The 27,667-nt window shown below is 39.5% G+C and overlaps 1 protein-coding gene across 1 annotated transcript in view; it reads right to left on the reverse strand.

Annotated features, from left to right (window-relative positions):
• LOC117141917 (unconventional myosin-VIIa) overlaps positions 1-27,667 on the reverse strand; it is a 606,161-nt gene that overhangs the window by 19,385 nt on the left and 559,109 nt on the right. Inside the window, exon 14 of the mRNA XM_033305646.1 lies at positions 5,836-6,059. Within this exon, the coding sequence (XP_033161537.1) occupies positions 5,836-6,059 (224 nt within the window). The remainder of the gene's footprint in view (positions 1-5,835; positions 6,060-27,667) is intronic.

Raw genomic sequence — 27,667 nt, forward strand, 5'->3', positions numbered from 1 at the left:
AAAGTGCTTCTAGGCGGTGTACTATTGATTATTTGCTGCACTTTACTGACATGCTTATACCAGTCTCCTGCAATTCCATGACTTAACTTTGACAGCATCAACACTACTGTCTTATGAATTCTCTCAACCTGATCATTTTCACGCGGTACACCTGTTGTAATCACTAGATGCTGAATTTTCTGCTCCTCACAATACAACTTAAATGTCTGTGCAGTCAACGCAGTTCCCCTATCAGAGATAATACGTAAGGGATTTCCAAAATTAGTAGCCTGACGCTCTAGATAACTTACAACTTCCTCTGCTCCTGTGCTACGGGTGGGATACAACCATACAAATTTAGAAAAACCGTCGACCATAGCTAAAATGTGGTGGTAGCGCTTGGTCGTCATTTCCATTGGCCCAACATGGTCAATGTGATACGTTTTCAACGGTCTATCTGCCTTTTCAATCGGGGTCAAGAAACATTCTTTCTTCCCAGCTTTCGAATTAAATACAATACACTCCACACAACTGTCCACAACACGATCAACCTTTTCTTTAAGTTTTGGTATGAAGTAAGATTTCTCAACTAAATCTTGCGTTTTCTTCGCAGCAAAATGTCCTTGCTTATGAGCAATTGTGATTATTTTATTTTCCATCTGTGACGGCACAACAACAAGCTCGCGATAAGGATCTTTAAAAAGTATTTGGTTTTCTATATAAAAATCTTCATACCCTTTGATTTCTACAAGGCTTCTCACTACTTTCGTCCATTCATCGAGTAATTGTGCTTGTTTCAAGCGATGTACAACAGTATCGCTCAGCATAAAACATGATACTCTACATGTCTCATTCTCGTCCCTGAGCGATGTTCTATTTGATATTCAATGCCTTAAGGTATAATGCCCACCTAGCTACCCTCAAAGGAACGTCCTTCTTCTTCATCGTCATAGTGAACGCGTTGCAGTCAGTCACAATCTTAAATTTCAAACCTAACACATACACACGCCACTTCATTAATGCACCGATAACTGCAAGAACCTCAAGCTCATAAGAATGATACTTTTCTTCGCATTGGTTAGTCTTACGACTCATGTATTGAACCAGATGAAACAAACAATCTTCTGGGTCTTTTTGTAATAATACACCACCGAAACCATATTTTGTATTGATCAAATTTAGGATTGTACAATTTCAATACGGGATTAGTTAAGGCTACTTTCAACTGTTCAAACGCTACCTTCTGCAGCACATCAAATTTAAACTTAGTATTTTGCCTTAACAGGTCCGACAAAGGCTAAGCAGTCACTGCAAAGTCTTTGACAAATCTACGAAAATACGACGTCAATCCTAAGAATCTTTGAACACCTTTTTTATCATTTGGCAACGGAAAATTAACGATAGAACTTGTCTTCTCTCCAGAAGGCTTAATAGTACCACGCTCAACTATATACCCCAAAAAGTTAACTTTATTTTGCAACACCTGACATTTCGACCAATTTATTTTTAATCCATTTTCACTGGCAACACTTAACACCTTCCCCAGCTTTACCAATCCTTCACACACATTTTTACTGGGCACAATCACATCGTCCATGTATACTACTACATCTCCACTGTTGATTAGTTCCCTTAAGACTGCCATTATGAATCGAGTAAAAACTGCAGGTGAGTTTGTAATACCAAAGGGCACATACAGAAATTCGTACTGTCCCTTTTGTGTTACAAAGGAGGTATATTTCTGGTATTCCAACTCAACGGGCACATGAAACCGTTAGTTAAATCCAAATTCGTATACACCAAAGCAATCTGAAGCTTTTCGATAACAACGTCAACGTGCGGCATTGGAAAGTGATCATGAAATATCTTTTCTTTTAATTTCCGATAGTCACAACACAATCGTTTTTTCTCATTCTTTTTCGAAACAAGCACCACTGGTGATGCGTATTCCTACACACTCGGCTTTATAATCTTGTCTCGCAACTATTCCTGAACTTGATCATACACAATCTTTTGTTCACACTCTGCCAAACGTCTTGGTTGTTGGAATACTGGTAAATCATCGGTTAACAGTATTTTAATCTTCACTGGTGTCGAACAATTACGAATTGGCTTATAATCTCCAATTAGACTTAAAGCTTTTTCTTTTTGCACACTACTCAAATGTGATAAATCAACCTCATCAAATATGTCAGCCTGCTCCACCCCCAACATGCACATACTTTTGAATTCAACAAACAACTCAGCACATGATCATTTGTCCAATGGCTGGATTCTTTGATTCTCAACCTTTTTTTGGTTTACAATTCGACTGATAAACTCTGTGCCACCTTTGGTTACTTTCATATCAACGCTGCTTAAGATTTTTCTTCCTAAAATCGAATCAAAACCCATATCCTCATCAGGAACTACGTGAAATTCAACTTGCATTTTTATACCATCTACCTCAACCGAAATTACAAAGCTACCGAATGTAAGCACCTGGCTATCACCTATGCCAGTCAAACACTTCGCTAAGCCTGTCGTCAACTTATTTCTGCCCAACTTAGTATAAACACTTCTGCGTATAGGACAACTAATCCTTGAAACATCATTGACTTATACTGCACAGTTTTCAACTTCAAAATGCTTAATGGCTTTAACTCTTCCTTCCTATCTTGTACGACATTTGTATTTTGATCCTGCTTAACTTTTTCATCTATTTTACACTCTTATGCGCGATATGCTGGTTGGTTACACGTAAAACAAACAAAATCTTTCTTCCTACAATCTTTTAGCAAATGGGTATAATCACCGCATTTACGTGTCTTGTTGTCACTGCTAATATTCCTGGACTCAGAACTCTGTTTATCAACGAATGATCCAGGCCTGTTTGTTTGATGACTTGCTTGAACTACAAACTTTTTTGTAAACATCCAAACTAAGTTTTAGCTCTTTTAATGTTTTTGCTTGATACAGCACTACTTTGTTTGCAGGGGAATCCTGAATGCCACTAATGAAATAATCTGTAATACTCTCATCTTTAAGCTTTGCTGGCTTAGCTATTTCCATCAGTGCGTACAAGAATTCATGTAAACTCTCATCTTTTTTCTTTTGCCGTCTATTTAATCTTCGATGTATTTCTGCTGATGAGACTTTAACTTCGAACTCATCTAGCAATATAGTTTTCAATATTTCCCAACTTCGAATGTTTTGTTGACTTTTGACAAACGATCTAGCAGCACCTCAGCAGCACTAACATTTGTATTTGGTACTCCCACATTCTTTTAGCTCATTTATCCACTGATCAACATCAACACTACCTATAGTACCTGAGAATTCAGAAATACTACCTTCGACGTCTTTTAGAGTAAACCATATTTTCATTTGTCATCATTGGTGCAGTTGCTACTGACTAATCGTCCGAAATGTTTTGTTGTTCATTGTTTAATCTGTAGTGAGCAAGGAGCCGCTGTTGCAGCATGATTTTAGTACCACTTGTCTGCAAATTTAACTCAGACAGCTTATTTCGTAGGTCATCAACGCGCAACGCAAGAATTTGAATCCGATCCATTCCACTCTTTAAAGTTTTCAACACTACTCAGCCAACTCTGTTAAGTCTATGTTAACATCAAGCGATACACAACTTGCAGCGTCGTTTTCGCCTCTTCGTTGTCCTCGCCTCTTTCGTTCCTTCTGCTTCGCTTCTCTCGTCGCTGTTGTCGCTCGATCGCCTTCCTATGTGTGGCGGCGTATTTCGTTTCGCCGTTATTCTTCTTCTGCTTCTTCTGCTACTGAAGCGACTGTCGTTTTTCTTTTAATTGATGCGGCGTCACGTCCTGTCTCGCTTGCACTCATTAAATTCGCACTTATGCATACACAACTTGGGCCTTCCCGGACGAGCCCCCAAAATTGTAGCTTACTTTATAGTGTTACATTATTGTTTAATGACAATTGTTTATAGTACACTTTATATTGTTTAATGACAATAGTTCTTGCTTATGTATTTATTTTATAGTGTTACTTTATTGTAAATGACAATTGTTTAGCTCTAATTGCATAAGTATATAGAGCGATTGAAAAACTCGTGACTGCACTCGTTCACCATTCTACTCCCACTGCCTCTTTTGTTTTTTCCGTTAATAAGCGTTGCCACTGCGCGTTACTCTCTTGCTCTCCGTTTCATCGTTCATTTTAGTTCCCTGATCTGATTCATTTCCCACATATATTATAAAATATATAATATAATATATATAAATGAATTTAGAAAATAAGCGACAAACCAAAGACACTATTTTGGCACACGATTTTTTCGGCGTGACTCTAGAGGTGGCTCCAGGCTCTCTGGAATTTTTGTTCGAGAGAGAGAGGGTGGCGAGCGCTACAGCGAAGAGCTCTTTTCTACACATACAGTGATAGCAGACAACTGTATGTGTGCACATCAATGCTCATGCATTGTAAATTTGACAAAATATGCCCTTCACCTTAGAAGTTCTTAGACTTTAAATCTTATTATTTTTAATCAATTGGCACCATTTGAAAAATTATTGTTTTGCATTGCCTAAACGTTATTATTATTTAAATATAGATTAGAAATAGTAATAGCCGAATCATAATATCACAAAAGAAATTTCAAAAATGACTTTATAGCAGAATATTTGTCATTAGAGTATTCAGCTTGCGACGTATGAAAAATTAATAAAGCTTGTTGAGTGCTTTTGTCCGCGATTCATGCCTCAAGATATGACTTTTGCAATAAACAGTTTTCATATTTTTATTTATTTTATAAATTTATATTAATCAATAGACTCGGATTTCGGTTTTTTTAATATTTGTAAAATACACATTAAAGTTTTTGAAATATTTTTAAAAATAATAAAAAACAAATGTGTATAAAATAGTTTATTATTGAGAAATGAATTAAGTGCACAAATGAAAGCAGTGCTTTCTCATTATGGTTTTACGTAAATAATTAATGTTCTATACATTACACATAATTACACATAATCAACATATATAAAAATATGTAAACGATAGCTAATTCGAGCGGCGATTTTAGCAAACGAATTTAAAAAACTTTAAATTTATAATTGTCAGGGCGTGAATTTTAAATTATTATTTTATTTCATCATATTGCTACGAAATTGGCCAAAAAACTCCCCAAAGATGTATATTCGTTTCTTCGATCAGAATTGATTTCGGACTGAAAATCGTCTTTTAGCACAAATACGCACACATACGTACACACGTTCTCGTCTTTTGTTTTTACTCACACAAGCAAGCAAATTCTATTTTTAGATTTTTTTACGCTCTCAGCGTAAGCGATAGTATAGTAGACCACAAAATCATGCCACTTCTTCCACTTTTCGGTTTGATCTTTTTCTAACTCTTGTAAATAGCTTCTACCATATAACACTCGATTTCTCGTTGTTTCGGAATCCACGTGGATAACGTCAATTTGGAAAAGATGTTAGAAAAATCTATTACATTAGATGTCTACTTTCTTAACGGGAGCCCGGAGCTGCTGAGAGCATAAACTCACGGACAGCTTTCAGCGTATTTTATATGAAATTGGCCACCCCGTCATCCTCATACATATATTGCCAAATAATATGGTTTACTTTGTGATATTTTGGGGAAAAACTTTTGTATACAGAAACGGCGACAAATTAACATTTATTATTTAGTTCTGAAGGAAATTTGTTCGAATGAATATAATTATTTACCGCCAATGGGATGGGCTAAAATTACACAAATTTCATGCAACGGCAATTAAAAAAATTGATGAGAAGTTGTTATAACTATATTGCAAGTTCGCAAAAATTTAAAGGGATTAATTTGGCCTTAGGTTTATATTAAAATAAGACGATCCCTTACCTGAATAAAAGTTTACTCGGCTGAAAAGCTACAATGGAAAGACACAAAATTATCCAAATTCGGTCTGTCCAATCAATATTTGGGTTGTGTCTTGATTGACGAATGCATTGAATGAATATTTCGTCTCGTAATTCCTCCCTTTCAATGCCCAATCCAACAATATACTGAATAATCTGCAGTTCACGCTCTGCATTAAGTTCACCACGCATATATTTACAGAGTTCCTAAAAATAAAAAATAAAGCTTTAATCAATTTATAGGTTTCGCAATATGCTGTGGATAATAGACTTTATCCCATTATCTGTAATCTTGACTCTCTACCGCTCTTAAAGCAATAAATTTTATCTTTTTTAATACATAATTAGATCTAACTAATATTTATATTTATATCCACATTAATATTAATATTTAAGTAGATAAGGTTTAATTTTTGAACTGTACTCTTATTATTATTAATGTTTAAATTTTATTAATTAAATTTTTTGTTTAAGGCCGTAAAATTACAGGGCTCACCTAGGGAATATATTTGAAGATCAGAAACCAGAAGGCCAGTCGAGTATATAGGGAGACTGAAAACTAGGGGAAAAGAGTCCGTGCAGGAAGCAAAGATCACATTTAAATTAACATTTCGTAAAATATACTACATTGCACCCGCAGAATTTTGAAATAGAGGAAAACAAAATTTATCGCAGTAGTAGTCTTGAGAGCGGCTCGAAAGAGAGGCCAGAAAGAGCTGTCTTTAAACGTTAAGGCACTCTAAGCTGTTCTTCTCTTTCATATACAAACTAAATGAATCCCTTCGTCGTGTGACCTAACAAAGTGAGTAAAGCATTTACATAAAGAAGAGAAAAACATCTGCCGAATATAATATATATATTAAACATAAGAAATGTAAACAATGATAGTGATGGCAGCGCGATAGCACAGGGGACAGCACTGCAGGAAACTATCGATAGGATCGAGAGAGCAGTTGGCCGGAATGATCGAAGAAGCAGTTGCAGATCTTGAAGATAGAGTGAAATCGTCGCCAAGTAGTCAAGTCGTGAAGTTGCCGAAGAGAAGTCAAAAAGAACGCACATAAGGCAAGAGTTGTGAAAAAGCGGATAAGTCGGTCAGCTTTTTCAGAAACGATTAGTCAAGTCGGACATTCGTTGAAAGTAGAAGTAGTGTTGCGTGAATTTCTGTCGGTTAAATATTACATATTTGTAAATACTCTGAAACTTAACTTTGATATATTAAATAAATATTACACTAATATTACTAAATATATGAACAATTCCCAAAGAACATTATTACTATGTTATAAAAGTTTAAAGTCCCAAATTTTATAAAATTGCAAAAAAGAAACACACAAAAATTAATAAAATATAAATCCTTAAGTCTCAATCACCCAAAATCCAATCCTCATAAATTTAATGTCCTCCAACCAGAAAAATAAGTATTGTTGTAGTAATTGAGATTTAACAGAAATTCTATGCAGATCAAAATAACTTTTAAAATTTAGGGCCAAAATCAAAAAACGTTTTTTTAATAATTTGCGTTAGTATGTTTAGTTTTAAAACATAGTGTGTCCCTATAAACTATATGAAACTGTGCAGGACAAATTTTTGTCAGTTTTTAGGTTTCATTTATATTTAAAATAAAAATTTATAATGCGTTGTACATCCGTCTAAATCTCTTCAGGGAGCCATGCGTCGTCAGAGGGTGTATCTTGTGTAAAGTGTAGCATACTAAATATATTTTCGCGCCCAAACGTGTTTGTCCCGATTCTGCCATGGTGACAGAACGATCATGCCAGGCCGGATCTTAAATAAACAAAAGAAAAAACTATATTCGAGTTCCCCGACTATATACGACTAGTGTGAGTGCGAAAGCGAAATTTCATAAGTTTTCTAGGATATCGATAGACATCGGTGAATAAAATGAGAAAAACGTTTTTGGTGGTTTGGTGGCGTTAGACAGGGCGTGGCAACATTCAGAACTTTCTAGCTTTTATAGTTCCTGAAATCGAGGCGTTCATGAAGACAGGCGTACGGACCGACGGACAGGTCCAGATTGACTTGGCTATTGATTCTGATCTAGAATATATACACTTTATATAGTCGGAAACGCTTCCTTCAGCGCCGTAATTGTGACACACTACTGGAAGTGCAACTACACTCTCCACGCGAGGGCGGCTGGAGACAGGCTCTTAGTTAGGTCATGTCTCTGCTAAGAGTGCTGGCTAATCGTAGTTGGGCTGGAGCTGGTAACTCTCAAAAATTTCCACACCTCCGGGCCGGACTAAGGTGTCATTCGACCCGTGCCGAAAGTCTGCCAGGCTGGGGGCCCGCGTAATAACTAGGCCAGTCGATAACGGAGAGTCCGGGCAAGTGGCGTCCGCCCGGTCTAGTTAGCCTTACCCGGGTACTGCGGATCTCTGCCCGGGCGACCTTATATTTCTCTGCAACTCGTATGTACTATGAGCAATAGACCAAATAATTTTAAAATACCGCAGGCCTTGACTGCGGGAAATGTCGCAAGTCATTACGAGGACCGTCTCCTTGACGGAGAGCGGCCTACTTCGGTGGTAACACCAAAAAATGATCTTAAGCGGAGTGCGCCAACGGCACAAGCACGCTCAGAGTCATTCGAATGTGGTCCAAGCCGGCCAAGCAGGTCGGGCTAAAAACCCATTACCGCAACTTGGTCAGCTCGGGGCCCGGGATGACCCTAACCGTAAGGGGCTGAGCGGGGCCAGAACGAAGTGGTATCTTTGTTATCAACAGCAGGGCCAGTCACCCGCAGAAGCTTTGTCTCTGGCCAAGACACCGCAGCCGCTAGAGCAAAAGCCCAACTCTGCTTCGAAGCGGGCAAACACCACCCTGACGCCTCCTGACGCCAGAAGGTGGATAAGAGCAGGAAACTAACTGCTCCCTTCGATGGCCCAAGTACCTCAAGTGCTGCAAAGGCAACTGAGGTACGCAAGCCATCATATGCGACCGTAACTGGGGCCATTAAGGTTGCGGTACCCCAAAGTCATCCTCAGCAGTGAGAACATCTCACAGCTCGAGGACGCAATACTGGAGGAAATAGTCCTCTCTGGTTGGGATTCTCCAATCAAGTTTGGAGGAATCCACTTCAGGGTGGGCCACCTGATAGTGGACTGCCGCAACGCAACCACTGCTGAGTGGCTGCAATCCGCAGTCCCCAGCCTTAGTAAGTGGAGCGGTGTCTGTCTGGAGGTAAGGATGGGCGACGACCTGCCATCGTCACACAACATCAACATCTTCTGCCCCAGGACAGGGGACAAAACAACAAAGTGGATCATGGAATTGATCAAGAAACAGAATGACTTGGACACTGAGAACTGGCGTCTCATATCAAGGAAGAATGAGGGTGGTGGCTCCTCAGCCTTGGCATTGATGACAACTCATGCGTCAAGATTATCTCTAGTGACCACAAGCTGAGCTTCAGGTTTGGAGACATCTCAGTTTGTGGTCTAAAGAAGGCTTAAACGATAAAAGAACGATAAAAAAAAAATGGAACTAGACCTCCTGAGTAAGGAAGAAGCGATACCGGCTGATGGTGATCTGGGTATCTCTAGATCAGCAACGCCGACGATGGAGCCGATCATTTAATGGTCGGTAGAACAGGGATAGCTCAGGTGAACATCCATCGCGCCAAGGCGGCCTCGGCTGTGCTGACAAGGATGTTCACCAAACAACATCTTGGGCTAGCCCTGGTACAGGAACCTTGGTATAACCAGGCGAAGGTAATTTGGGATCAACGGGCCTCTAGCTCTAGAGCCTGTATCCTGGCATGTAGAAGTATTAATTATTATATACTTACAGAATTTCTCACGCGGGACTGTGTACTGATCGTGGTAGAAGATGTGGAAGCAGCCAAAAAGACTGTGGTGGGATCGGCTTTGCCGGTGACGAGGCTTTCCCACCGCCCGAAATCACTGCACTGGCTGAATACTGCAAGAGGACACACTCACCCATCATCATCGGATGTGATGCAAATGGACATCACGTGATATGGGGCAGCAGCGACGTGAACCAAAGAGGTGAGTCACACTTAGAATTTCTCTTGAATAACAATCTAGAAATCCTAAATATATATTCCGCCATCTTCTGAATTCCCAGAATATCAGAATCATCTGTGCGCTATCCAGTCCATCTTGAATAAACTTTCTGACAGGGACCAATTGGTAGTTCTAGGTGATTTTAATATACCTGGCACAATATGGTCCCCAGAAAAACAATCGAATATCCTTCTCCCTTTAGCACAACATGACTTTAATTGACGGCTTGCTCGACTTATCCCTGTCGCAAGTTAATTATATTCCAAATTCTCTTGGTCGACTTTTGGATTTATGTTTTGTAACAAGTCTGTCTGTGTGTTTCTGTCCAGGGTAGTACCTCTTACTCAACCTGAAGATCAATATCATCCTACTTTCGAGCTGGAAATCGACTTAGGTACGGTATTAAAAGTAAATTCAGAGAAGTCAACAAATCGAATTCCCTGTTTTCGCAAGGCAAATTTTCGGAGTATAAACAATTTTATAGCTGGCTTTAATTGGTCCGATCTTTACTCCTGCAACATAATGGCGGATGCGATTAATATGTTTTATACCGCAATTAAATCATTTTTTGACTCTTGTGTTCCGATGTACTATCCGTCAATCTCTAAACCTCCTTGGTTTAATAAAGAGTTGACACACCTAAGAAATGTAAAGTCCAGACTCTATATGAAATTTAAAAATACCGGTTCTCAGTCCATCCTTTGTAAATATTTAAGCGCTCGGTTAAACTTTACCGTGCTTAATGCTCAGTGCTACAAAAATTATTTAAACCGTTGTAAGTTCCAGTTTGCACAGGATCCGAAACAGTTTTATAATTTCGTTAGCACTAAGCGAAAAACAAGTTCTTACCCTTCCTCGCTATTTTTTAAAAACACTACGGTTACATCGGATCAGGCAATAGCCGATCTGTTCGCCAAGTTTTTTCAAACAACATATTCAACTTTACCTCATTCCGAACAGCCATACTCTTACGCGGTATCTAAGTCGAATCTAATATTTTGCCCCACTATAAACGAAAGCTCTCTGCTTAACGATCTTCAGCGTATTAAACCTATCTATTCGCCTGGTCCCGATGGAATCCATGGCTGTGTGCTCAGATTCTGTGCGGAATCCTTGTGCAAGCCTCTACTGAAACTGATTACCTTATCTCTGGAATCTTCACAATTCCCTCATATATGGAAGGAGTCCTTTGTGATTCCTCTTCACAAAAAAGGTAGCAAGCTGGATGCAAGCAATTACAGAGGAATCTCCAAATTGTCGGCTATCCCAAAACTTTTCGAAAATGTTATCACTCCTCATTTGCAGCACCTTTGCAGATCAATCATATCACCGTGTCAACACGGTTTTATAAAACGCAGATCTGCAACCACTAACCTCTTGGAGCTAACTTCTTTCGTAATACAGGGTTTCAAAAATAATCTTCAAACAGATGTCATCTACACTGATTTTAGTAAAGCATTTGACTCTGTTAATCATTACCTTCTAATAAAAAAACTTGATCTTATAGGTTTTCCTGTTGATCTTCTAAATTGGATTTCAAGCTATCTGAATGGCAGGACACAACAAGTCCTCTTTAAAAATTCGTTATCTTCTATTCTCCGAGTCACATCCGGTGTCCCACAATGGAGCCATCTAGGTCCGCTTCTTTTTACCTTATTCATTAACGACCTCCCCTTAATAATAAAACATTCGCGTGTACTTATGTACGCAGACGATGTTAAATTATGCCTCCAGTACAAGGACACTTCTTGCCATTTGGACTTACAATCCGATCTAGACCGATTTCAAATATGGTGCCGTGATAACATATTAGACTTAAATGGCTCCAAGTGTAAAGTTATGACCTTTTGTCGTGCCAACCCAATACGCACGACTTACACTCTAAGAGGGTGCTCTCTGGACAGAATAACACGAGTTGATGATCTTGGTGTTCTTCTGGACCCAAAACTAAAATTTTCTGACCATATCTCGTCTATATTTAATAAGGCCAGGGGTGTGCTTGGTTTTATAAAAAGGTGGTCTAAGGAATTTGATGACCCTTACTTGACTAAAACCTTATTTATTTCGTTAGTCCGTCCGATTCTCGAGTACGGATCGCCTGTTTGGAGTCCACAATACGCAGTCCACTCGGACCACATTGAATCGGTCCAAAAAAACTTCTTACTTTTTGCCTTGCGGCGCCTAAATTGGGATGCAAACCATATATTACTTCCTTATTCCAGTAGACTACTTTTAATTAATTTAACATCCCTAGCTAACCGTAGAACTATGCTTGGAACAGTTTTTATTTGTAAGCTTATTCGTGGGGATGTTGAGAGTCCCGACTTGATTAGTCGGCTTAACTTCTCGGTTCCAAGTAGATTCACTAGAAACTATATACCCCTTATCTTAAATCATTGTAGATCTAATTATGAGTTGCATGACCCTTACAGAGTTTTATGTTCTGACTATAATAGACTTTATCCTATTATCTGTAATCTTGACTCTCTGCCGCTATTAAAGCAATCGATATTATCTTTTCTATTACATAATTAGATCCTACTAACACTAATATTTAACATAGTTTTTCCACATTATATTAATTTCCTCGTTCCTATTCTATTTTTTATATCGCGTCTATATCTTCTCGCGAATCGAGCCGTACGATACACGGCAGCGCCCCTCGGTCGGTTGGGCGGGAGGTGTGGCCGTGGGACCCGTGCGAAAAAAAATAAAAAAAAAAGAAAATAAATAAGAAAATATCATTCAACTGGGCCTCAACATGACCAGCGAATGGTGCAAGGAAGTAGGCCTGAGCCTAAGTCCTAGCAAAACTGTTATTGTTCCTTTCATAGGTACAAGCTACAGAGAATGAAGGCAATAACCCTGTCAGAATGTCGCATAGAGGCCAGCAAAGAAGTTAAGTATCTTGGGATAACCCTCGACTCCAAACTTAGCTTAAAAACTCATGTCGATAACAGAATTGATAAGTGCACCAGAGCACTTTTCACGTGTACGAAAATTGCTGGAAAAATAAGATGGCTGTACCTCATGTTAGTCAGACCCATACTAACCGTAATAGCCTGCGGTGATAGAGCACGCCTTAGCACCACTAAGGTGAAACTTCATAAGCTCCAAAGAATGGCCTGCATATGCATGACAGGAGCAATGCGCACCTGTCCCACTGCAGCCCTAGAAGTACTAATGGAGGTAACGACGCTTCATATCGTCATTGAAATGAAACGGAAAGCCACCCTAATAGAAATTGAGGAAGCAGGATTTTTTTTTTTTTTTTTTTTTTTTTTTTTTTTGGATGTATTAATTTAAAACTGTCCTTCGCGGACAATCATTAAATTTGATGACTAAACTTAACGGTAGAGAATTAATTGATTACATAAATTGTTGCGAAACTATACAATAACTGTCGATATTGTATGTGTGATGTATATAATAATGTATGTATATAATTTAATTTAATTTGCGTGTCTAATCCCAGAGAGGTCCAAAGGGTGTGATCGGTGCAGCCTCCTAGTGCGTTGACTGGTGTCCAGCAGGTCTTGTGCCAGGTTGTTTGGGTGGTCTTGAAGCCTCTGCATGTACTGCCTGCTGCTTTTCTTAATCTCATCCTTCACCCAGGGGAAGCTGAGGACCTCGTGTATAGTGGCATTATCGTGGAAAGGGTGAGCGTTTGTGACTGTGCGGAGCGTTTTGTTTTCGAATGTCTGGATAATGTTGATGTTACTTTTCGATGCAGTGCCCCACAGTTGAATGCCATACGTCCAGATTGGCCTTATGATCGCTTTGTAGATAAGGAGCTTAGTGGAAGTCGGTAGCTTAGATTGTCTGCCCATCAGCCAGTAGAATTCACGGACTCGGTTCTCCGCCTGTTTCCGCTTCTTTAGCAGGTGTGGTCTCCATGTAAGTCTCCTGTCCAGTGTAAAGCCAAGATAATTTGGATTGGCTACCTCTAGGATTGGGAATCCGTTGAAACTGACTGGTGGGCAAGTGCCGCGCCTAGTTGCGAAGGTGGTAGCGGTTGACTTGTCGCTGTTTACCGATATATTCCATCTCGTGTGCCACGTGTTCAGTAGATCTAGTTGCTCCTGCATAGTCTGGGAGGCCTCTGCTGGGGTATCTGCTGTTGTTAGGAACGCAGTATCATCGGCGTAAGTGGCTGCCATAATGTACTGGCTCGGTATCACCGGCAGGTCAGCCGTATACGCGTTGTAGAGGAGCGGATCGAGAACGCTTCCTTGAGGAACTCCTGCACGGGCTTCTTTGACGTCTGAGCGCGCTTCTCCACACCTGACGGCGAATCTTCTGCCCTCCAGGAACGATTTCAAGAACTTGAAATATGGCTGGGGCAGGCCGTTTTTGAGCTTTAGGAGGAGACCGGGGTGCCAAACACGATCAAAGGCTTGCTTAATGTCCAGCATTACTGCTAGGCAGTATTTCTTATTCTCAAAGGCGTCCAGGATATATTGCGCTACTCGGTGGCCTTGCTCTGGTGTCCCGTGGCGGCGCCTAAAGCCAAACTGGTGATCAGGGATCTAAGCAGGAAATGACTGCAACCTTACAAGAAAGGATGCTGAAAGCCTAAAAAGGATATCCCTTTGCTGATGCAACCAAGGGATGAGATGCCAGCTGAGCACAGGTTCGCTCAGAACTTCAGCACTCATCTCAGTAATAAAAACAGTTGGACAACCCTGGGGAAACACCCTATACACCCTGTACACCCTATGAAACCACAAACAATAAAGTGGTATACAGACGGATCCCTCACCGACGAGAGAAGTGGGCTGGGGGTTGTAGGCCCCAGGTTAAAATACCACGAATCAATGGGCAGATACACCAGCATTTTTCGAGCTGAAGTCTGTGCTATTGGACGCTGTGCGGAGTTTAATCTGCAAAGTCGGTCAAGCAGCCATAAAGGCGCTCAGCAAAGCTAAGATAACATCTAAGCTAGTAAATGAAGTGAGCACAGCCCTAGACAAACTAGGAGCTGTCAATAAACTCACAATAAGGTGGGTCCCGGGACACAACAACATCCCGGGAAATGAGGTAGCGGACAAGATAGCCAGGAAAGGGGCAGAGAACCCTCTACTTGGGCCCGAACCATTCTGTGGTGTTGGTCACCACAGAGTACTGGGCTTACTTAAGTCAATAGAGGAAGAAAAACGTCTGTCCTTCTGGGAACACCTACCAGGACTTAGGCAGTCTAAGATTCTCCTTCGTGAATATAACTACAAAAGATTCAAGACCTTAATGACACACGGGAAAAACACCGTGCGCATTTTAACTGGCCTTCTTACGGGGCACTGCCGACTTCGCAGTCATTTGCATAAGATTGGCATTGCAGACAGTGAACTCTGTCGCTTCTGTTGCATGGAGGAGGAGAGCTCTGCACATATTATATGTGACTGCACGGCGCTTTCCATCAGGAGGAACAGACTCCTGGGCATGTATGTAGTCCCACGGGAAACAATTGCAGCCCTGAACCCTAATAAAATTCTGGCATTTATACAGTGCATTGGACTTCAGTGAGATCTTTGAGTCATGAAGGGGTAGTACAATAGATCCTACTGGGTCGCAGTACACATAGAAACCCACTTAATAATAATAATATGTACAAGTTAATGAAAGCAAATGATAATGAGCGACCTAATTACAGAGCGAACAGCAAAACGCTAAGATGTAGGTGCGAGATTACAAGAAAACGGTCGCGAAAGAGGGGAGCTTAGATAACGGAGATCTTGCTGCACAACTGAGGTGCCTGTAGTTAAACAAGCTCCAAAGTGGGCATGTTTACGAAAAATAAATTTAGGAATTGCTCTCGGTTGCGTGAACAGAAAACCACTATATTTTTGCCATTGTGTTATTAGTTTTGTAGGTTTTTATCCATTTTCATTAATTTTTTTTTTGCAATGCCCATTCTAACTCGCACAACACGCCCATAACGGCCACGCCCATACTTTTGCAAAATTATTTGATATTTTTTCATATTTTTATTAGTCTTGTAAATTTCTATCGATCTGGTAAAAACATTTGCCACGTCTACTCGAACGCACTAAACTGCCACGCCCACACTTTAGAATACCAATACATGTATGCTTCGGTATATACCAAAATATATCGGTATGACTCGACCAACATCATATAATTAAAAGTCAGCCGTCCTTAAACATTGACACTTGCAGCTGGCACATACCAAGATCCAGAGTTTCATCGTTCTCAATGCATAGACTTAGTGAATTACGCCACTGTTTTCTACGAACTGATGTGAACTGATTCGTTTGGATGAAACGGACTCCATTGGTCACCTACAGGATCAGCCTCTCTTGAAAAATCTCCGCACACTAAATGATCAGTACAGCCATCTAGCTCACGTGCCACCCTTTTACCCTTTCTTGACCAAGATGGCCTTCCTCGAATATATGGTCAGCTGCAGAAGTCTTCGTTGGATTCAGTGACTGATTCCCAATCAGCTTTGTCTACTGCCCCTTAGGAATTCTGTTGAAAGGCACGCTTCCAACGGGGAAGTAATACGTGTCACGCAGCCGCCATCATTTCATAAAATTGTTATTTGTTTACATGCCAACCTTGGAACGAGTTAATCTTTACGGCACCTCAGCTGTGCAAAGTGTGACTTTCGGATCTATCCGAACTTATTTATTTGGGTGATTACCCCGGTATCAATTCGAGTACTTGCTTGCCGGGCAAGCACTCCCCCTTGCTGATTAGCGAGATCTACTTAAAATCTGTACTGATCTCTGGGTCACAGGACCCGAGTTTCGAGCAACCAGCACCGTAACTCAAACATCGAACACGAAGGCTCTACTCGCGATATAGGTACCAACCACAGCCACCACGATACACCCACCAGGGGGCCTACCTCAATGAGCAGTCTTGGATACCCTAGAAAAACAGGCTCGGTCGGCCTCCTCCTCCTTGCTCCGACAAGCATGTTTAGAGGAACCTATTGCCGGATTAGTCGCCTCTTACGACAAGCAACAGCGGACTGTGGTAGTATTCTCGTTCGCTAACCACACGGCAGCTGGGACCAATATCTCTAAGCCAATATCACCGTTACCTAAGCTCCCCTCTTTCGCGCTCGCTCTCTTGTACTATCGCAACTACATCTTTATCTTAGCGTTCTGCTGATCGCTCTGTAATTAAGTCGCTCATTATCATTCGCCGTCGTTAACTTGTACATATTGCATCGATGCACAATCTCGTTCGCTAAGCCCAATAAAATCTTATTCTTTGAAATCGCTACATAAACCTCTTCTATTTATAGCTTTAAAATAGCTTAAAAAAGCTTATTTGCTCAACATTTGGTGTCTCCGACTTGATTTGTGTATAACCAATATATGGTGCAAATCTTGCAAAGCTGTTTAAAGCCTTAACTTCAATTAATTCGCTGTTGTTGCTGAGTACGTTGTTGGACAACACATTGTGTTTGCAATCTTCTGGCAAAGTTAAAGCAAAGACACTAGAATAACAAGATGCATAACGGCCATACATTGGTTTGGCACTATGCAGCCACTTTTTTGGTGACGGCCAAAATTGCTCTCTGTCCGCTCGCTTACGCTGAGAGCGTAAGAAATCTAAAAATAGAATTTGCTTGCTTGTGTGAGTAAAAACAAGAGACGAGAGGCGTATGTATGCGGGTTGTGCTAGAAGTCGATTTTCGGTCCGAAATTAATTCGAATCGAAGAAACGAATTTACATATTTGGGAGTTTTGGCCAATTTCGTAGCAAAATTATATAATTGCGCGCTTTTTAAAAATATCAATTTGGAATATTAAAAAAAAAACTGAAACTGAAAAGCAACTGAATATAATGCAAAAATGGATAATTTCATCCATCATATTAAGTCATATGACTTAATAAATGTACTAAATAATTAAAGCAAATGCAAAGTATATTATTATTACTACTGTAATTTAAAACATAAATTGTCCAAAAAGAAGTTATTACATTGAGAAAAAAATATTTCATAAAAAAATACGTAGTAGAAAATGAAAATTTATAAAATAAGTAAAAATGTGAAAACTGTTTATTGCAAAAGTCATATCTTGAGGCTGGAAGTGCGGACACAAGCACGCAACAATCATTGCCTTATTAATTTTTCACACGTCGCAAGCTGAATACTCTAATGGCAAATATTTTAATATAAAGCCATTTTTGAAATTTATTTTGTGATTTTATGTACATATTACTATTTTCAGTTTTAGTATATTTTTTTATTTTCCAATTTGATATTTTTAAAAAGCGCGTAATTATATCATACTGCTACGAAATTGGCCAAAAATCCGCAAATATATAAATTCGTTTCTTCGATCCGAATTGATTTTGGAACGAAAATCGACTTCTAGCTAAACACGCACACGTACAAGTTATCCAACCCATGAACATAGCTCCCTTCCACAGTTTATAAACAAATTTCTATTCTCAATCTCGTCGGCATTTCCTTTGTCTTTGTTTTTGTCATTGCCTTTGCCAGCACTCAGCTACCCGCTAACATAAGCAACCCAAACTTAACGTAAACACAGCTTCCGCTTGGAGACTAAACCACGGCCGACTTATTGCGCATCAATCAAAAACTGCATCGATCAGCATAATTGAATTTCACAATGCAGTGGAATAATTCCAGCATAAAGCTTCTATCGAAAGTTCGGTAATTTTCCAAAAGAAAAGCTTCTGGCCAAGGTTGATTGGATTAGGACTTAGAATTTGAAGATCAGTCTGAATCGGAACGAGATCGTCAACAGCTCGAAGCTAAAGATAAGCTACCAACAAAGTGTCTCGTAATAGTATAAGTGAAAAAGTTTATCACCGAATAAATGTTAAATAATAAAAAATAAAATTTATTTTTTTTTAAATAAATAAAGAGTAACAATTTTAATTGGCGCCCAACGTGGGGCGGCGTATTTAAAAGTTCTAAATAAATATTACCGATAATAAGTTAAATATAAAACGGAACTCGCACCGCCAACAATCCATATTTTTAGTGGAAAAATTAAAACATCCACAACAATCCAACGACATCTAACTACTGTGACAGTGATCGTGGAAAAACTTAATTGGAAATCAATTTATGCAATAATCCAATTAAGAATTTAATATAAAAAGGTGGACTGAATACTTAAAACAAATTACGAGAACACAATAATAATAAAAATTCAGAACTCAACTACGAACCCAAAGAAATTCAAACAAATTTAAAAAAAGGCTATATAAAAAATTGAAGGAAGACCCCAATAAATAATAATCAAGACGACCCAATTGAAGGAAGACTCCAACAAAGAATTATTAAGACCAAACAATTGAAGGAAGACCCCTACCCTCCCCAACTACGCTGAAGGAAGAACTACCACGGAGTTCGCAGATAAAAAACAACACTAAGTCTCTAAATAAAAATTAAAAAAATTAAGATTAAGATACAGAGAATACTACATTAAAATGAAATATTACAATATCAATTTAATTTAAAACAATCTGGAAGATTTGATAAATAGTTTTGATAATTTCAATGTAACAATGGCAACCGGAGGTTCAGTATCAACCCTTTCTGCGGGCGGGATATCCAGCGCCAGCAATCTGACAATGGAATTAATAAACCGATTAATAAATGTACAGTTGAGTGAAGTAACCAGAAAACTTGAAGGGTTAGAAGAGCAGTTAACCGCTAACAAAAATGAGGTAGAAGATTAGAAGATCCAAACAATTGACCGAACCATAAAATGCGAAACTACATTAGAGGTAATTAAATCCTTACCAAAGTTCACAGGTGAAATAACCCAATATGTAGGCTGGAGAGAAGCGGCGGAAACCGCAATGAGTCTATATAAAATTGAAAGTGAACAATTTTACGTAATAAAATCATGGGAGCAGCACACGATGCTCTAACCAACCATGGACCGTTTTAAACTTTCAAGCAATTCTTTCCAGATTGGATTTTATTTATAACGATAAAAGACCAATCCATATACTCGAATCAGAATTAAGCATCTTAAGACAGGGACGCATGACCATTACAGAATTCTATAACGAAGTAAACAAGAAAATGACGTTACTCATAAATAAAACTATAATGGCTTAGGGAAAGGACATCCTTATAACCAAGGAAACAAATAAAACAATTATGAGCAACGCTCTAAGAATTTTTATTTCTGGATTAAACGGTTCAATCTCAGAAACACTCTTCTCTCTTAACCCACCAGACTTGCCAAATGCTTTGGCAAGTGTCAGGAATTAGAGTCTAACAACTTTAGAGCTCAATTTGCAAATAGGTATAATGGATTTAGGAATGAAAATAAAAATCAAGGAAACAACCTTAGATTTGCCTCTAGACAGAATAGGATAAATAAAAAAATAAAAAAAAAAAAATAGGATAAATAATAATTGGCCGCAAAACGGGAACTTGGGAGCGAATAACAATTGGAATTTTAATAATAATTCCAAAGTTCAACCACCACCAGAACCTATGGAAGTAGACGACTCCATAAGAGTTCAAAATCGTCCGTATAAAAATTATAATCATCCTAGGATAATAACAACCAGTGGAATTATAATAATAACCGACACAATTTTAATAATAATTTCCAAAAAAATAATTATAATCAATACCCAGCGCAAAAGCACAACACAAGCGCAGGTCATGTAAATCAGTCCGAAACACACCCCCCGATAAAACGGGAATCAACGAGAACAGTCAACCAGTCAGCTCAAAAAACAATGAGGGTAAATAATATCAACGAGGGCCATTTTTTAGATCAGCACCTTACAGAGGAATGCCCCATATAACAAGGGTAGACAGAAAAACTAAAAGACTACTCAAAATATTAATAGACACAGGAGCCACCGCGTGCTATATAAAAAAGGGTATTTATGAGAATAAAAGGGAATTATCAATACATAAAAGAGTATCTACAGTTCATGGATATTCAATCATAAAATATTATCATTTGATAAATATATTTGGGGAACAACATTTATTCTATGAAATTGAGGGTTTAGAATCTGATCTATTAATTGGATTCAATTTGTTAAGAAAGATTGGAGCTAAATTGGATATTGAGAATGATGGAAATCATGGAGTATACGGGAAATAATGAGAAACTCGAATATTTTGTCGAGGATAAAAACGATTTGTGTTTAATTGAGGAAAAAAATATTCTTCCATTAAAAGAATATATAATTAAAAAATATTTAGATGAGCAAAAGATATATAAAACCGAAACGGTAATTGCTGAAGGCAGTTTATATAGCTTGGGATCAATGAATCCTGAGCACAACGACGTTGAATTATCCGTCGTTAATAAAACTAATAGTTCGGGATCTATGAATCCTGAGCACGCCAGCGTAGATTTATCCGCTAATAAAAAATATATCAGTTTGGGATTGAAAAATCCTGAACAAGACGACGATATTAATTCCGTCAGTCTTAAATCAAATAGCTTGGAATCCACAAATACCGAGCACGCAGTCGTTAAGTTTTCCGACAAAGAAAAAATTCATAACCTTAATATAATTTCAAATCAAATAAAAGAATTTGAAAATAAAGTTATGAATAAAATTGAAAAGGAGCATTCTAAAATAAATACGCAAATTCCTTTTCGTACCGATATTCGAGGAGAAATAAATACAGTCAATGACAGAGCAATTTATAGCAAACAATATCCTTATGCCATGTCGGTCTCAGATTTCGTTAATAATGAAATCGATAGAATGCTAAAAGAACAAATTATAAGACCAAGTAGAAGCCCCTACACTTCACCAGTCTTAGTAGTGCCCAAAAAAGGTCAAAACGAAGATGGATCTCCGTAACATAGATTAGTTATTGACTATACAAAATTAAATGAAAGCACAATACCTGACAGATACCCGATGCAAGATCCGTCTGTAATATTATCTAACTTAGGATAGTCAAAATATTTCTCACCAATTGATCTGGAATCAGGATTCCACCAAATTTTAATGAAAAATTCAGATATTGAAAAAACAACTTTCTCTATAAATAACGGAAAATTTGAATTCTTACGTATGCCATTTGGGTTAACAAACGCCCCTAGAATATTTCAAAAAGCAATGGATGACATATTGAGAGAACAAGTCGGAAAAACTTGTCATGTTTATATGGATGATCTTTTTCTAATACAATTGAACAACATTATACTGATTTAATTCAAATAATTAATATTTTACAACAAGCAAATAGAAAAATTTAAATTCTTTAAATTAGAAACAGCATTTCTAGGTTATATAGTATCTCACAATGTAATTAAAACAGATCCTGAGAAAATCTCCACAATTATGAAGTATCCGATTCCACAAAACATTAGAGAGCTTCGAAGTTTTCTAGGCCTCACCGGCTACTACCGTAAATTTGTCCGAAATTATGCAAAAATTGGCAAACCTTTAACCAAATACCTAGGAGGAGATAATGGAAAAATTTCTAGGAGAATGTCTACAAAAATTACAATACAGTTAGACGACCCAGCTGTTAAAGCTTTTAAAGAACTTAAAGATAATTTAATAGCACAAGTGGAATTAGTTCAACCAGATTATAACAAAAAATTCACTTTAACGACAGACATCATATCCAAAACTCTGAATAAAACCGAACAACTTTATGCCACAAATAAAAAAGAATTATTGGCAATAGTTTGGGCTCTTAAAAACCTCAGGAATTACTTATATGGTTTAATTGGTATATAAATACAAACAGACCATCAATTTTTATCTTTCACAATCTCAGATAAAAATCCGAACGTAGAAATGAAAAGATGGTACTCCTTCATAAAAAGTTTTACCCCGAAAATAATATATAAACCCGGAACAACTAATGTCGTAGCCGACGCATTATCTCGAATAAAAATAAATAATATTACTAACAGCGACTTAGAAGAATCAAACTCAGATCAAAATACACAGCATTCTGCCGAAAGTAGTTTTGAAAATGTAATACAAGAGACCCGAAAACCGTTAAATCAGTTTCAACAACAACTGTTATTAACAAACGGGAGGTATACAATACATGAGTCATTGAATGATTTTGATAAGACACGACACATAATTGAATATGATACGCCAGAAAACTTAATAGAAATATTAAGGGAGTATCTAAAACCAAACATAACGGTAGGAATTCATTGCACTTTGGAAGATCTTTATCATATTCAATTACCATTAAAAAATAACTTTACCAACAAATTTCTCTATACTAAAATGTTTCTGACGTGGAAGACGTGGAAAATAATGAAGATAAGGCTATCATAATAGAAGAAACACATAGTCGTGCTCACAGAGGACTAGACGAAAATTATAAACAAATCAATAGATTATTTTATTGGCCAAATTTATATATCAAATTAAAGGAATATATAAAAAATTGTACAATTTGCAACGAAAATAAATACAACCGGCATCCTATTAAAATCCCTATTGGGGAAGCTCCTATACCAACTAAAGAAGGAGAGAATTTACACATCGACATTTATTACGCGCAAAGTCTTATTTTCTTAACCTGTATTGACGCGTATTCAAAATTCCTGGTTGTATAAGAAATTCAAAATAAACTAAACATCGAGAATAAAGTAATGGAATTACTCCAACATTTTCCCCACGCCAAAGTAATTATGACTGATAATGAACCGAGCTTCACCTCTGCTCAATTTAATTCCTTTGCACAAAGATATGGTCTAACTCTACATTTCGCCGACCCCAGACACAGTACCTCGAACGGCAAGTAGAAAGAGCACATTCAACATTAACAGAATTAGCTCGTTGTATAAAAGAAGAATTTAATCTCACTGACTATTCTGAAATAATTATTAGAGCCGCAAAAGAATTCAATCAAAGCATTCATTCTACAACAAACCAAAAACCTTTTGATATTCTTTATAATAAAATTGATCACGAAAACATTTCAAGAATTCTAAAGAACACACTAGAAAAAATGTTAGTAACACACTGTTCATAAATAAACCCGCCAGTGTTACTGTTTAGTTTGATTTATTGGTTAATTTCAGACACTTAATATTAATTAGTTCGACACCGATGCGTACGTTTTCTCGCAGATCAAAAATGTGACTAACTTAAGCTTTGGCTGTACTCACGCCATACGATTAAACTAGCATAAGACGTAAACAAGTTACAGTTAGAAGGGAGTTAGAAGTTTGGAAAAGTACTGGGCAAGCTCGCGGACAATTACAGCGGTGCGATACTTACATTGATTCCGCTGATAAGCTCCGCTGAAGCTGCAGACAAATGATAATGTAAACAAAGATAAAGGGTGACTTGTTCGCGTATACAGGGTGTCTCGTTCCCAAACATACCGGCCCCCCTGAACGCTTGTTCAGCAGAGAGGCAGTACAGCGATTTTGGCAATTGGGCATTTGTATAATCCGTGAGCAGTCTTCACTGTAACGACTCGGACCTTGTTGTCGATTCCTGCGCGTACTGCGGTGATGCGGCCAAGAATCCATTTAGAGGGCGGTAGATTGGGCTCCTTGAGTACTACCAGTGTGTCGATCTTCAGATTCTCGGTTTCCAGATGCCACTTTGTCCGCTCATGAAGAGATGTCAGGTATTCCATATGCCACCTTTTCCAAAAGCCTTGAACCATGGCTTGCAGCTGATTCCACCTCTCCAATCGATTGACTTGCATATCCAGACGACAGGGTTCAGGCAATGCAGTATACGGGGATCCAGTCAAAAAATGAGCAGGCGTCAGTGGATCCAAAGAATTATCCCTAGTTGGGCACAGCGGGCGTGATTTCAGGATAGCTTCAATTTGGGTCAGGACAGTAGAGAGCTCCTCAAACGTTAAAGCCTTTGATCCAAGTATCCGTTTCATATGGAGTTTAATTGAGCGAATTCCAGCTTCCCACATCCCTCCAAAATGGGGAGCAGACGGGGGTATAAAGTGCCAAGAAATCCCTTCATTGGCAAAGAATCCTGCTAGTTCCTCATCTTTGGCTTGTTGAATGGCCAGACGTCTCATGTCATCCAAAGTTTGCTTGCCTCCATGAAATGTAGTTCCATTGTCCGAATACAGGTCAGTAGGCTTCGCTCGGCGGGCAATGAATCGTTGAAAGGCTGAGATGAAAGCCTGTGTAGTTAGCTCACTCGATGTGAAGTGCCTTTGTAGTGAGGCACACGAAAATTGAAAATTTGATTCCTTGATTGCGATCGGTCCAGCGTAGTCCAGCCCTGTGTGTTGAAAGCAGCGGCTAGCTTGAACTCGAGGAATTGGTAGCTCTCCCATGATCTGGTTGCTTGTGCCCTTTCGTTGAAGAAAAAAAGGATTTGCATTGGAAGACTGCCTTTCTGACGAGATTGCGGGCTCCCAGAATCCAGTACTGCTGACGAAGATTGGTCAACGTTGCATCAACTCCAGTGTGCAGATAGGAGACATGAAAATGTCGAACCAGCAGTCCAGGTAGTGGTGTATCTTTAGGTATCAGAATCGGGTGCTTGGCGTTGTAGTTGAGTGTAGATTGCTCGATTCTCCCACCGACTCGCATTACTCCATAATCATCCAGAAACGGAGAAAACCGGATAAGATGCGATTTAGCGTTAAGCTGGCGTCGATTCTCTAGCTGCGCATATTCTCTGGCAAAGGATTTTTGTTGCACATGTCGAACAAGTCGGCGCTGTGCGTCCAGCAACTCTTCAGACGTAAGGAATGGTGCCGAATTCCTATGATGGGATCGAAGAGTGTGAATAAAGCGATGACAGTAGCTAGATACCCTTATAAGACGCGTCCAGGTTGAGAATTTGTGGATGAGTAACTCGTGTATACTTTCATCAGGAAAGTTATGTAGAGTCGTGGGCTTTATGGCTCGTTCTTCGGTGTTGACATCGAAACTTGAAGATACGCTGAACTTGCTTGTAGAAGGTGGCCACTCAGAGGTGGGTGTGGCCAGCCAGGACGGACCTTTCCACCACAGTCGATGCTCCAGAAGCTTTGACGGATGAAGTCCTCGGGAAGCACAATCAGCAGGATTGTCTTCCGTGAGAACATGGTTCAAGCAGCTACGGGGAAAGTCGCTCAATATCTCAGAAGTTCGGTTGCATACGTAGGTGTTCCACCGTCGAGGGGGAGCTGAAAGACAGTGTAGCACAATTTCTGAATCTGTCCAGCAGCTCGTGCTGAAAAGAGGAATTGTTAGTGATGTTTTGACAATAGAAAGCAATCGAGATAGAAGTAACGCAGCGTTTAGCTCCAAACGTGGAATTGATACGGGCTTGATCGGGGTCACCCGTGTTTTGGCGGCAACCAGAGTTACTTGAAAGCTGCATCCAACTGCAACTCGAGCGTAAACTACCGCACCGTAGGCGTGCGAGGATGCGTCGGCGAATCCGTGTAGTTGAACATCTCGAAATGGTGAAGCAAAATACCGTGGTACTTGGCATTGCGTAAGTGCTGGCAAATCCTCTACTAAGGCTCTCCAGCGCGTACGTAGACTTTCAGGAATGGGGTCCCACTGCAGGACACTTGTCCAGCTTTCTTGGAAGAACTTTGACAGGTGAATCCGCAGCTGATTTGTTGAGGAGCTGGATAGGTTCAAAACATCTATCTTCAGCTGGTAATGATTTCAGAAGACGCCAACTATTAGAACTCCATTTGCGTAGCTTGAATTTTCCCTTATCCAAGAGGGCTATAAGCTCGTCCTTGAGAATCATAAGCTCCTCGAATGTGTTGGCGCCTGTAGGGATATCGTCCACATAGGCATCGTGCAGAAGAGCGTGAGCTGCTGCAGGGTATTCATGGCCATGATCGTCGGCAAGTTGCTTTAGAACTCGAACAGCCAGAAATGATGACGGTGCCAATCCGTAGGTAACCGTCAGCAGGCGAAAATGAAGCAGAGGTTCATTCTCAGTCGTGCGCCAAACAATGCGCTGAAAATTGGTGTGTGGCTTAAAGATTTTAATGCCTCGAAACATCTTTTCGACATCTGCGCATAAAACATATTGGTGCTGCCGGATGCGTAGACAAACGCCAAGAAGATCGCGTTGAATCGGTGGACCAATATGTAGTCTGTCATTGAGCGATACTCCAGAGCTGTCCTTTCCTGATCCATCAAAAACTACACGACATTTGGTAGTCAGGCTGTCCAGTTTGATGACAGCGTGGTGCGGCAAATAGAAGCAGGTGTCTGGGGACTCCTCAACCTGAGCCGAGGTCAGTTGTTCCATATGTCCGCGTTGCAAGTAGTCGTCCAGGAAAGCTTCGTACTGCTGCTTCAATTCTGGATACCGACGAAATTTGCGTTCCAGCGAGAAGAAACGATTGATGGCCTGTTGCAAGGCCGAATCAATAGGCGGTGACTTCTCCTTGAAGGGATACTCGACGACGTACACCCCGTCCGTCGAGCGCTTGTGTGTGGCAGCAAAATGACGCTCTGTGGGATCGCTGGCGTCCAGCAGAGCCTGGTTAGGCTGAATGCTGTCCATCTCCATGAACGAACGAACCATCGTGTCTAGGTCCGCGTGATGAGTAACCGCAGAAGTAGGGTGATCATCGAATGCAGAGTAAGAGCCTGCAAGAATCCAACCAAATACAGTATTGAGAGCGATAGGAAAGTCGTTACCAAAGTGTTTCCGATCTCCTGTGTATAGAGACCAAAGTTGATCCGATCCAACAATGACATCGATTGCTCCAGGTGTGCAGAACGTTGGGTCTGCCAAAGGAAGCTCGCAGATTTGCCTCCACGTAGAGGATGAGGTGTCAATAACTTGGGCAGGAAGTGATGACGTCAGCGAGTTGAGAAT

This window comes from Drosophila mauritiana, chromosome 3L, assembly GCF_004382145.1.
Source record: "Drosophila mauritiana strain mau12 chromosome 3L, ASM438214v1, whole genome shotgun sequence".
Classification (NCBI taxonomy): domain Eukaryota; kingdom Metazoa; phylum Arthropoda; class Insecta; order Diptera; family Drosophilidae; genus Drosophila; species Drosophila mauritiana.